Source organism: Galeopterus variegatus, unplaced genomic scaffold (genome assembly GCF_000696425.1).
Source record: "Galeopterus variegatus unplaced genomic scaffold, G_variegatus-3.0.2 Scaffold7093, whole genome shotgun sequence".
Taxonomy (NCBI): Eukaryota; Metazoa; Chordata; class Mammalia; order Dermoptera; family Cynocephalidae; genus Galeopterus; species Galeopterus variegatus.
Genome location: NW_007733204.1, coordinates 93,328 through 104,756, shown reverse-complemented (window position 1 = coordinate 104,756; position 11,429 = coordinate 93,328). Strand labels below are relative to the sequence as shown.

Below are 11,429 nucleotides of genomic sequence, written 5' to 3'. Positions count from 1 at the left end.
TCAGCTTTACTCTTCAGTTTAACCTCCCATGTCCAGACTCTAAGCTGAGCACTGAAGTGGGGGGTGGGGGAGGGAGCCGGCCAGGAGCAGAGTGGAGGCAGAGGAAGGAGACAGGCTTGGAAGGATTCAGCCTCACTGCCTGGTGTCCAGCAGCGACTCAAGTAGACCTACTGCCATGGGCAAGGAGGAGTCCCCTGTCACTATCATTGTCATCTGCCACGTGGACTCTGGCCAGTCCACCACCACTGGGCATCTCATTTTCAAGTGGGGAAGCATCAGGAACTTAGAGAAGAAAGGGTCCCTCTGAGACTGGGAGTTTAGGGTGGGGACAGGTCTTCCCTGTGTGTGTCTGGGACTCTGAGTCCCTTTTCCCATCAGCACTGTGCAGTGGGCCATGTGGAGACTGGCTTCCTGAAATCAGGGTGGTGATCACCTTTGTCCCCAGCAATGTCACCACTGAGGCCAAATCTGTGGCAATGCTCCATGAGACCCTAGCTGACACCCTGCCTGATGACAACGTAGGTTTAAAGTGAAGAACATGTCTGTAAAGGACATCCAGCAGGGGAACCTGACTGGAGACAGCATGAACAACCCCCCACCCCCACTCCCATGGAGGCTGGCAACTGTGTGGCCCAGGTAAGGCCTAGGGAGCCTAGGGAGGGATGCAGGTGCTGATGGTGGTGGCTGGGCTTCTTGTAAATTAGTCCTGACAACGATTGAGGCCCATAGTTCCTAAGGATTTGCAAGCCAGTGTCTGGGGAAGAAGACTGCTCTGCTAATGGCATCTCTGCAGGGTCCCCAGGGATAGATTAAGTCTGATCCCCAAGAGAGGAGGCTGGTTACACAGCCCAGCCAGCCCAGGCACCAAGACTCTAACTTAGCACCCTCTGCTCTTGGAGGTGGAGCCACATGATCTATGGCTGGGTCCCCTCACCCCCAGGTTTTATTTTATTTATATATTTATTTATTTTTGGCAGCTGGCCAGGGGATCAGAACCCTTGACCTTGGTGTTACAAGGCTGTGCTCTGACCTCCCCAGGTTTTAAAAACAAGCATTAAGATTCCAAAATAAATTTTTTTTATTTTTTTAAATTATTTTTGTCTTTTTTTTTCCATGTCCGGCAACGGATCGCAACCCTCAGTGTTGCCCCCGTACCGGACCAGGGACCGGCAACGGGATTGCAAACCTCGGTGTTGCTCCCACGCCTCGCTCAGCCAGTGAGCGGGAGCCGGTCTGTATGTGGGATCCGAACCCTCGGGCGGCCGCGCCTCCCAAGCGGCGCACTATCCAGTGCGCCACTGGGCCGGCCCAAGATTCCAAAATAAATTTTCATCTGTAGAACTCAAAACCTTTGCAACCTTGATGTAGCCCTTTCACTTGAAATTTTTTGCTTATGATTTTTGGCTTATAATTTATCTTTATGAGAAAGTATGCTGTTCTTATAAACTGTAAACTATTGTTTAAATACTTTCAATAAAACAAAAGCTAAAAATTGTCATTATATATAATTTATATGTAAGTAAATCTATGTGCTTAAATATATATATATGGTATTTGCTAAATAATCTAATCCAGACAGGGTGTGATAATAGTGAAACACTGGCCTGGCTTACTCAGGATTTGGTGTATTTCGAGAGGTCAGGTCTTTCTGCTTGAATATTGAGCTGTTAGGTTAGATACAAATCAGAAATAACCAGGACAGTGACTCTCACTGTTTCCCATGAAGGGAAAGAAAAAGTCAGAAAAGATAAACACCATGCAACCAGCAGTGGAGAACTTACCTGCTCTGACCCTGCCTATTTGGCTTGGTCGCAGGATCACCTGAGTGGTTTCTGCCCTGGGCATGTGCTGGGAAATGCCAGGAAGATTGCCCAGTTTTTTGGTTCTTTTGGTTTTTTCTTCAGGAAAAGATTAGAGCAGCTTCACAATGCTAGGCAGTGGAGTGATTTTTTTTTTTTTTTTTTTTTTTTTATAAAGACTATCTTTTTCAAAGCTGACAGAAGGAACATCTGGAGTCTTATTACATCTTTTCCCAGGGTTCAACCTGCCCAATATTGTTGAGCCTCCCTGTCCTCTTAAGGTAGAGAAGAGTCCAGAGGTTTTAATATTATCCATTGTAAGAGCAAAACTGCACCAGATTTTGGAATCAGACAGCCTAGCTTCCAATCCTGGCTCACACCACTGGCTGGGAATCCTTGGGCAGGTTTTTTAACCTCTCTAGTTCTGAGTTTTTTCACAGTTCACAGTAGTGGTACTATGTTGGAACTTAACCCCTAATGTGGTATTGAAAAGCAGGAGCTTTAAGAGGTGATTGTGTTGTGAGGACTATGCCCTCATGAATTGGTTAATGGGATAAGGGTTCAATGTATTATCAGGAAGTAGACTGTGGGCTTTATAAGGACAGGAAGGAAGCATGTGGAAAAATGCTCTTGCTCAGCCCTCACTATGTGATACTCTGTGTTGTCATGGGACTCTGGAGAGTCCCACCGTGAATGCCCTCACCAGATGTGCCCCCTCAACCTTGGATTTCCTAGCCTCCAAAACTATAAGAAATAAATTTCATTTTCTTATAAATTACTCAGTTTCAGGTATTCTGATATCAGTGACAGAAAGTGGACTAATACAGATAGTATTCATCTCATAGAGATGTTGAAAGGATTAAACAAAAACAATCCATAGGTCCCACATGTCTGATGAAGAGTAAACACTCAATATATTATTTATGGCTGTGATTGTCATTGCTTACAATATTATTAACAGGGCAAGTGGTTGTTTCAGCCACATTGCAAGTGGTTCTCCAAAGAATATTCTGCTTATATTCTTTATATATGTTGTATATTTTATACAGAGGGAATAAAAGCTGTCATACATTTAGTAAAAGAAGTGGATTATTTTAGACAGCTGGACACTCAATGTCAGTCACCAGCCTTCGCAAGTTGCTTATCTCTGAGAGTCTGTTTCCTTCTTTTCCAGCCGGATCAATCATTCCCACCTCCCAGACCTCACAGAGCTGTTGAGAGAAGACACAGGATGGCCTGGTTGAATGTGGTTTGGGAAAGGTTTCAAGTACTATCTGGAGGGAAAACTATTATCGTGGGAAGCAGGAAACTGAACTTCTATGGGCAGATATTGATTTGAGCTTGAACTTGGGGGCAGGTATAAAGAAAACCAGTCCTGCTCATTTTTGTAATCCTAGGAGACTAGATAGGTGTTCAAAATGTTGACTTATTTTGTTAAGAAACCATCTATGAATCTTGAATGTCTCTCCTTTGTCTCTCTCTTCCTTTCTCCAAGGTTTGGTTTTGCTCCCATATAATTTCATTTCATTATTGGCAGCAACTTCTGGTTTCACCTATTGTGAAAAGAATCCTTTTTCCTGAAGAGGCCATTAGCCTGGAACATTTGAAGCAGTCACCACTCTTCCACACTTGGATGTCAATGAAGGAACTGCTTTCTGCAGTAGATGCTCTGTCCATTGGAAGGGAAGATGGAAAAAGTCCTCAGGGCAGGGTACAGATATCTGGCAAAGCTCTCAACAGATTCCACTGTACTTGAGATCAAGTGCAGAGTCCTCAGTGTGGCTTTGGAGACCTACCTACCAAGTTCCTGCCCGCTGCTTCAACCCAATCCCTGAGCTCACATCTTCTAGGACATCTTCTCAGTTACTTGAATGTGATACTCTCTCCTAAATCTGGGCACCACTCTCTATCACTCAGGCGTCATGGCTCCAACCCCTGCACCATCAGGACTTTATCTCTAGATTTACTTCAGTTTGTCTTGTTGATAGGGAGGGGGATTTTGTTTTGGCCGAGGATGTGCAAGCATTGGAGCTCTCTATCACTCAGGCGTCATGGCTCCAACCCCTGCACCATCAGGACTTTCTCTCTAGATTTACTTTAGTTTGTCTTGTTGATAGGGAGGGGGATTTTGTTTTGGCCGAGGATGTGCAAGCATTGGAGCATTTCATCCTTCCTAGCATCAACACTTTCTTTTAAATAGACTTTATTTTTTAGAGCAGTTTCAGGTTCACAGCAAAATTAAGTGTATAGAGAGTTCCCATATACCCCTTGGCCCCTCATGTACACAGCCTCCCCTACTGTCAATTTCTTGCAATGGTGCTACATTTGTTACAAGTCATGAACCTACATGGACACATTATTAGCACCCAAAGTCCATAGTTTACTTTAAGGTTTACTCTTGATGGTGTACATTCTATAGGTTTTAACAAATGTATAATGACATGTATTTACCATTATAGTATCACACAGAATAGTTTCACTGCCCTAAAAATTTTCTGTGTTCTGTCTGTCCATCTTTTCTTTCCCTCCAAACTCCTGGAAATCACTGATCTTTTTACTGTCTCCATAGTTTTTGCCTTTTCCAGAATGTCATATATTTGAAATCATGCTGTGTATATCCCTTTCAGATGGGCTTCCTTCATTTAGTAATATTTAATGTCTCCCCATGTCTTTTCATGGCTTGATAGGTCATTTCTTTTTAGTGCTGAATAATATTTCATTGTCTGGATATGCCACAGTTTATCCATTCATCTGCTGAAGGACAGTTTGGTTGTTACCAAATTTGGCAAGTGTGGATAAATCTGCTATAAACATCTGTGTGCAAGTTTATGTACGGACAAAGTTTTCAACTCATTTGGATAAATCTTAAGGAGTGTGACTTCTGGATTGTACAGTAAGAGTATGTTTAGTTTTGTAAGAAACCACCAAACTGTCTTCCAAAGTGGCTGTACCATTCCCCTGCCCTGTTAATTAAGGCACAGCCTGACCAGTCATCAGAACTGACTTCTTAAGTAGACGATTGCCCCAATTCCTGGTGCCCATGGGTCTTGAGAAACACTATTTTTGATATAGGCAAAGTGGACAATCACATTCCAGGGCAGTGCAGGGCAAATTCCTATGTTTCATGCCCAATTAACCAAATGTGTGTTATTAGAGTGTATGTCTGGACTAAGGCAATTTATAGCATATTCAACATATTGCTATGAGGGCCACTGAAAGCCAGAGAAGCACCACTATGTGTTTGCACATGTAAGAGAGAGAAGGCATGGCTGTGCCTTCTTCCTGAAGAAGCCCCATGACCCTCACACTGTCCAGCTGTGCCTCTTTCTCCTTTTCTCTGTTGTTCTCCTATGAACCCACTGGTTATTCCTCTTCATTCATTGGGGATTTGCCTCCTGACTACTTTCCTTTTCTCACACTACCATAATGCCCACCCCCTGACTTCTCAGTTCCCTGACAATCTCATCTCTAACAACCTTTTCCTCCACCTTCCTCCAGGGACCCACTCACATAATTCTTCACAGCAACAGAATCTGCGGCCCTCAGAAATCCGTTTCAAACAAGTCACTCCTTAAATACCACAACTTGTTATTTTTAATTCATTCACCACAGTTCTTTGAATTCGAGGGCCTCCGATCCCTTGATTTCCCTCTTGCTCACAGCCCATCAGCCTCTCTGTTTCCTCATCATCCAGTTAACTTTAACCCCAGGGTCCATCTGCCTATCAGGCCCTTGCACTTTCTTGTGTTATCTACTCCCACCTGGCAACCCCAGCCCTAACTGAGGGTTCGCTCTGCCTTCTCCTTGCCTGTCCTGAGCTGCTCTGAGTTGCCAATTAACAACCTCCAACCGGGCTGACTGGCTTCGTTTAAAGCCACACTCTTTCGCAGCACAGGGACATTCGCTCCCCCAACACACCCTTTGTGCTTTCCTAGCCAACAGCCAGTACTTTCTGGAACAATACTTCATACTTCTCCTATCTTTAAATCTCCCATTCTCTCTTCCCCTGAATGAGGCTAATGAAGTAGCCCCAAACTCTGAGAATACAGAAGCCAGAGAGGAACACCCTCATGTCCTCACAGCAGTCCAGAAGCACTTCCGAATTTGCACCTGGCTTCTGCTCCTCTCTCCCCTAAAGGTAGTATTCCTTCCTTGGGCTCTAGATGAGCTCACCTCTCAGGGAGTTTTCTGCTTTCATTGACCACTCCTTCTCCACCTCCCTCACCACTGCATCCTTCCTTTTTGTTTGCGAATTTTTCTTTTTCTTTTTTCTTTTTTTGGCGGGGGGGGGGGGGGGGGGGATTCTATCTTATAAAAAACAAAAAAAAAAAAAAAAAAATTATAAAAAAAAAAGAAGGAAGGGGGGGGGGGGGGGGGGGATTCTATCTTATAAAAAACAAAAAAAAAAAAAAAAAAATTATAAAAAAAAAAGAAGGAAGGGGGGGGGGGGGGGGGGGATTCTATCTTATAAAAAACAAAAAAAAAAAAAAAAAAATTATAAAAAAAAAAGAAGGAAGGGGGGGGGGGGGGGGGGGATTGGGAGAGCATAATTTACATAAAATAACATATATAAAAATAACATCCCAGAAGTTATTTTGAGCTCATTTCCAGTCAAACTTCACCCCCATAGGCAACCACTGTGCTGATTTTTATCACAACAGATTAATTTTTTCCTAATTTTGGACTGCATATAAATGGATCATATGATAGGCACTTTTTGGTATCTGGCTTATTTTCTTCAATATAATTTTTGAGATTAATCCATGCTGTTGTGTAGATCGGTAGGTTTTATTGCCAAGCAGTGTTCCATGGCATGGATATACCGCAGTTTGTTTGCCCACTCTTCTGCTGATGCAGAGTTGGATTATGTCCAGGTTTGGGCTATTATAAATAAGGCTGCTCCGGACATTCTTGTACAATTTTTTTTTTAATGAAGATATATTTTCATTTTCACATGGAATTTCTGGTCGTAGGACAGGTATATGTTCGACTTTAGAAGGAACTAACAAACGGCTCTTTAAAGTGGCTGTACCATCTTGCAGTCTCATAAAGCAACATAGGAGGGTTCCATTGCTTCACTTCCTCACCAAATGTCGGATTATCAGTCATTTTGACTTTAGTGATTTTAGTGAGTGTGAAAAATGTTTGAGACGGTGCTTGGCATCAAATTAACCCCCAAAAGAAATAAGCTATTATTTTCACAGTTAGCACTCAAACATTTCCAATAATGGGGGCACCTGAATTCCTTATTTCCAGTTAATTTTGCCTCACTCTTCTTGTAAATCCTCCAAAAACCATATTTTGATAACCCCCAGTATTGACCATACGTCTGTTTGAGTATTGTGTTTAAACAGATGTTTATACGTCTGTTAAAGTATTGGCTTTGTAAAGAGGACACAGCAGAGACATCACCAGCGCCTCCCATGATACACAGCTCGTGCGCAATAAATAGCGCAGGTTCGCTTTTCTCCGCAGCTCCTGAGAGTGTGACACTCCACCCTGCTTGGGAGGAAATGCGGAGTCTCTGGCGTGGCGGGCTGCTCAGGGACAGAGGCCAGACACGCTCCTCGGCCTGAAGCAGGCGAGGCACGCGCTGCGCGCCGGGCGGCTGCGCCGGTGGCGCCGTCCCGCTGTTGCAGAGCGCGCCGCTGAGGGACGCAGACTGAGTCGCACCCCCTTCTGCACCGCCTGCACTCCAAGTCCACCTTCTCCACCCCCGCCCACGCTTCAGTAATGATCTTCTCTAGCTCCCTCCCCACTGGCCTCCTTCCTCTCTGCTCAGGCTGGGCAGGGAAGCGGGCGGGAGCGCCCCGCTCAGCACTGCGCGTCCTGCGGCGATCCGGGGCGGCGCCGGGGGGTCCGCGATTCCAGAGAATGGCTCTTTCGCTAACTGCTGCGACGCCGGCGGGCCGGACGTGCGCCCGGGCTGGTCCGGGGCGGGCAGCACGCGGCCCTCGGGGACCCCCCAGGCCTCCGTGGGTGGCACCCACACTATCCGCCGTGCTCATCGTCACCACCGCCGTGGACCTCGCGGGCAACCTCATGGTCATCTTCTCGGTGCTCAGGAACCCCAAGCTCCGCAGCGCAGGTGAGCGCCACTCCAGCTGCTGGGGTCAGTCCCTTCCCTGCCCTCTGGTCTTGACCCTGACCTGCGATCCACAGCCTTTTGCTCTCTGTCCCTGGTGCCCCATTCCCTTCACTCTAACCAAGTTCCTAAGTTTGGTTCTGCACTCAGAAGCTAGGGTGAGTTGCCTTCCCCGACGTGCAGCGGTTCTGGCGCCCGCCTCTAGCAGCTGCCCGGGACGCACTTGACACAGTAGTGCCAGCGCGAATTGGGCAAAGCTTTTCTTGCGTACTTTTTGGCAGGGCGCCGGCGCCATAGGATCCCACGCGGCTGGACGTCGTAGCTACCCGTCCACTCTAGTTTATGCCGTTGCAAATAGTGCCCCATCCGGCCACAGAAAGCTCACCACGTTTGACACCTCTCTCCCTCCCCTGTCACGCACTGTGGCTTCACAGTAGTGGTTAGAAAACACTTGCTGAAAGAATGAGTGAATCAATGGAAGCTTTCAGGTGGGCTTTTTGTCCAGGGTCGTCTGAAGAGCCAGTTCCAACTGAGTATAAGTGCAGAAATCGCAGGCTCTGCTTGGACTGAAGTCAATTGCTGAGATAAAGTGGTCTTTTCTGAAGACAGGGTATTAGTGGAATTGACTGCAAAAATTGAAACAATGATTTGGCTAAATCATATTGCAATTCTGAAAATATTTTTCCCCTTTCAACCCACTCTTATTTCAATTCTCCGATCTTAGGTCTGCGAAGGAACAAAATCAGAAGGAGGGAGTATCTGAACTCTGGCCCTGATGGGTCATTGGAGTGTGTTCACTGTTATAGGCGTTGGGAGAAATCACCCTCGGAGACCGATATGGAAAAGGAAAAAAAAAAAAAAAAAAACCTTTTATTGCCAGCTGCCGGACTGCACCAGCCAATTCAGAGTGCCAGTGCCGGGATGAGCCGTTTTTTTTTTTTTTTACTTTAGGTTTTTAAAGCCACAAGCGAGGCAACTCAGTTGCCTGATCACCGTGCCACGAGTTATTAGCCAATGCAAGCAAGCCAACAGTACATAAGCTAACTTTGCAGTTAGCCTGGCTCCTCCCAGCCCCTCCCACATTTTCCCGCCTTTTAAATAGCGTTGGTCCTGCTCTCAGAAAAAGGACATTACTTCATCCCCATTTCAGCTTGGGAAGGAGCTCAGTGAACTGTTTGTTAATTTGTAATTTCCCAACGTGGGCCTAAGGAGGGCAACTCAAATATTAAAGTGAATTAAAATGGAAAGATAGCAGTGGAAAGCCAATTGTGTAGCTTAAAAATGCTTTTCTAAGGACTCAGACTATTCAGAAAGGCCATTTTAAATAAATAGTTATATGGTATATATTTTGTGTGGTCCTGTGACTCAAGGATTTTTATCTGAAAAGCAAAACTGTGAGCTTCTAGCCATCATTTAGGAAATGTAATGTTATTAAGAAGTAAGCTTTCTGAGTCATTTCAGTGGTGTTGGGTTAATATTACCTGGAATACCTTTTTAAAGATGTCATTGTGTCCTTTGAAGAAAGGTTTACATATTAGGAAAGTGCAGATTATGATTAGAAAACTGTATGTAGTATGTTTGATCATATTGTCAATCACAGCAGCCTCACACATTCATTTCCTGCCCGGGGAGGCAGAAGGGGGACAGCTCCTGGCTGTCCCCCCTGCGGGAGCGCGGGGCCCTCCAGGTCCTGACACTGGCCCCTTTTCTCCCTAACTTACTGAGTGTTTAGAGAAGGCCTGGCGGGCTGAGGCTGCTCAGTAATTTGAGTTGCCTACCGTGAGACAGGTGGTCGAGGGTAGTGGGTGCTGTCTCCTTCTGCCTGAGGGAGAAAAGCACCCCCTTCCTCCCCCATCATACTCAGAGCTGGCCTCTTCTGTGCTCCTGGCAGGGCCCACAGCAGTCTTATTGATTTGAGAGTGTGGCCAGGGAGGGGAATGAGCATGTTACGTTGTTGGCACATCTTCCATTCTATCCTTTCTACCTCCTGATGTCTGCTACAGCCCAGCACCAGAAAAAAACTTTTAACACTATATCTAAATGACATTTATTCCTGCCACATTGTTGGCTGCTGCAGTCATTCAATTTCACTAGTTCTTATATGACTGCTGGCTTTATTGGTGATAGTCAATTGTCTTATATTACAAAAATCATAGTATTGACTTAAACAAAATAACCTTGGCAGAGTGAGATTTCAAAAAGCTCTTAAAAACCTACAGTGCTTTGAATAGTTAGCACCCATTTGACTCTTTATCAGGCCTTCTCTTACTGGAGAATTTGTACATACTTTAAGAAACACTTATCTCAGACCTTTCTGTACTTAAGTCTGGCTCTTGAATTCTCTGGTGTTAAGAAATTAGGACTGTGACAGTAAGATTATATATATTTCCAGTAATCAAGATACACAGCCCATACTGATAACACAGCATTTTTCTAAGGCAACATTAAGTATCCGTTACTTGACTTACAAACCCACTTCCTCTGTGGGGCTTTGAATTCTTGTCATTCATAACAGGGATGTTCCTGATAGCAGGGTAAGTGATTAGATTAATTGTCCTATTTTTTCAGGGCTACCCTGTCTGCAGCTTCTGTTGCTGCATGCGGTGGGTTGACGTTTTCAGAGACTGCACTAGAAAAAGGAAGACAGGGAGGAATGGAGGGACGGCAGGAGACAGGTTCAGGGGACTGACCCAACTCAGAAGGTAAGGCCTGGCGTGTTCACTCTTTGTTGTGTTTCCAGAGCCTTGCACAGCACATGGCATTGGGTTGGCACTTCACACGTGTCACAGTGTGCTTCCAGGGACTTGCCACACTTTGGACTTTCCTGCGAGCATTTGAGGACTTTTCCTCATGCCCACCCATGCTGCTCTGACTCTTGATCTAGACCTCGCTAATATTAATCCCTGCATTTTTTATTTGTTTTTTTCCTAAATCTCTTCCTCTTCCTCTTCTGTAGCATTCCTCCTTCAGGATTCTTCTCTCTTTTCTGTATTTTCAACCCGTGTCTCTTTCCTCTCAGCATCCCCCCACCCCGCATACAGTCTCCTATTTTAAAAGAAAAAAAAAAAAGTCTCTTCCTTGATTTTATGTCTCCTTCTAACTTCCTTACTACCTCCTCCTCCGCTTCTCAGCCCGACGTCTTAATGTGCAGTTTATATCCATGGACTCTGCCTATTCACCTCCTATGCCCTCCTAAGTCCTCTGGGGTCCTTGGAAATGCTCCTTGTGCTGTGTGGGACACTAAGGACCACTCTCTGTGGGACCTGCCATTCCCTCGCGTACCTGATGCTAGCTTTTGGATCTGCTTCCTCTCTTCATCTCCCAAATACCTGAACCCTGGGAGTCATCCTGGTCCTTCTACTCTGACATTCCACAAGTCCTAATGACTTGGCCTTATAGTATTTCTGTTTCCCCCTTTCCTGCTCTCGCCACTCTGCCCTGATTTTACACCCTCACCATCTCCTGAGCAAACTCTGTCCATAGTGTCCAGACCGCTCTCCCTCCTCTGCCATGTAATCACCTGCCTGCAGTGACTGCCCTCCATC

At 45.5% G+C, this 11,429-nt stretch overlaps 1 protein-coding gene across 1 annotated transcript in view; it reads left to right on the top strand.

Annotated features, from left to right (window-relative positions):
* Positions 1 to 175: 175 nt before the first annotated feature.
* Positions 176 to 11,429, top strand: part of MTNR1B (melatonin receptor 1B) — a 24,500-nt gene continuing 13,246 nt past the window's right edge. Inside the window, 4 exon segments of the mRNA XM_008591633.1 lie at positions 176 to 264; positions 523 to 636; positions 7,582 to 7,762; positions 7,764 to 7,887. Of these exon segments, the coding sequence (XP_008589855.1) occupies positions 176 to 264; positions 523 to 636; positions 7,582 to 7,762; positions 7,764 to 7,887 (508 nt within the window).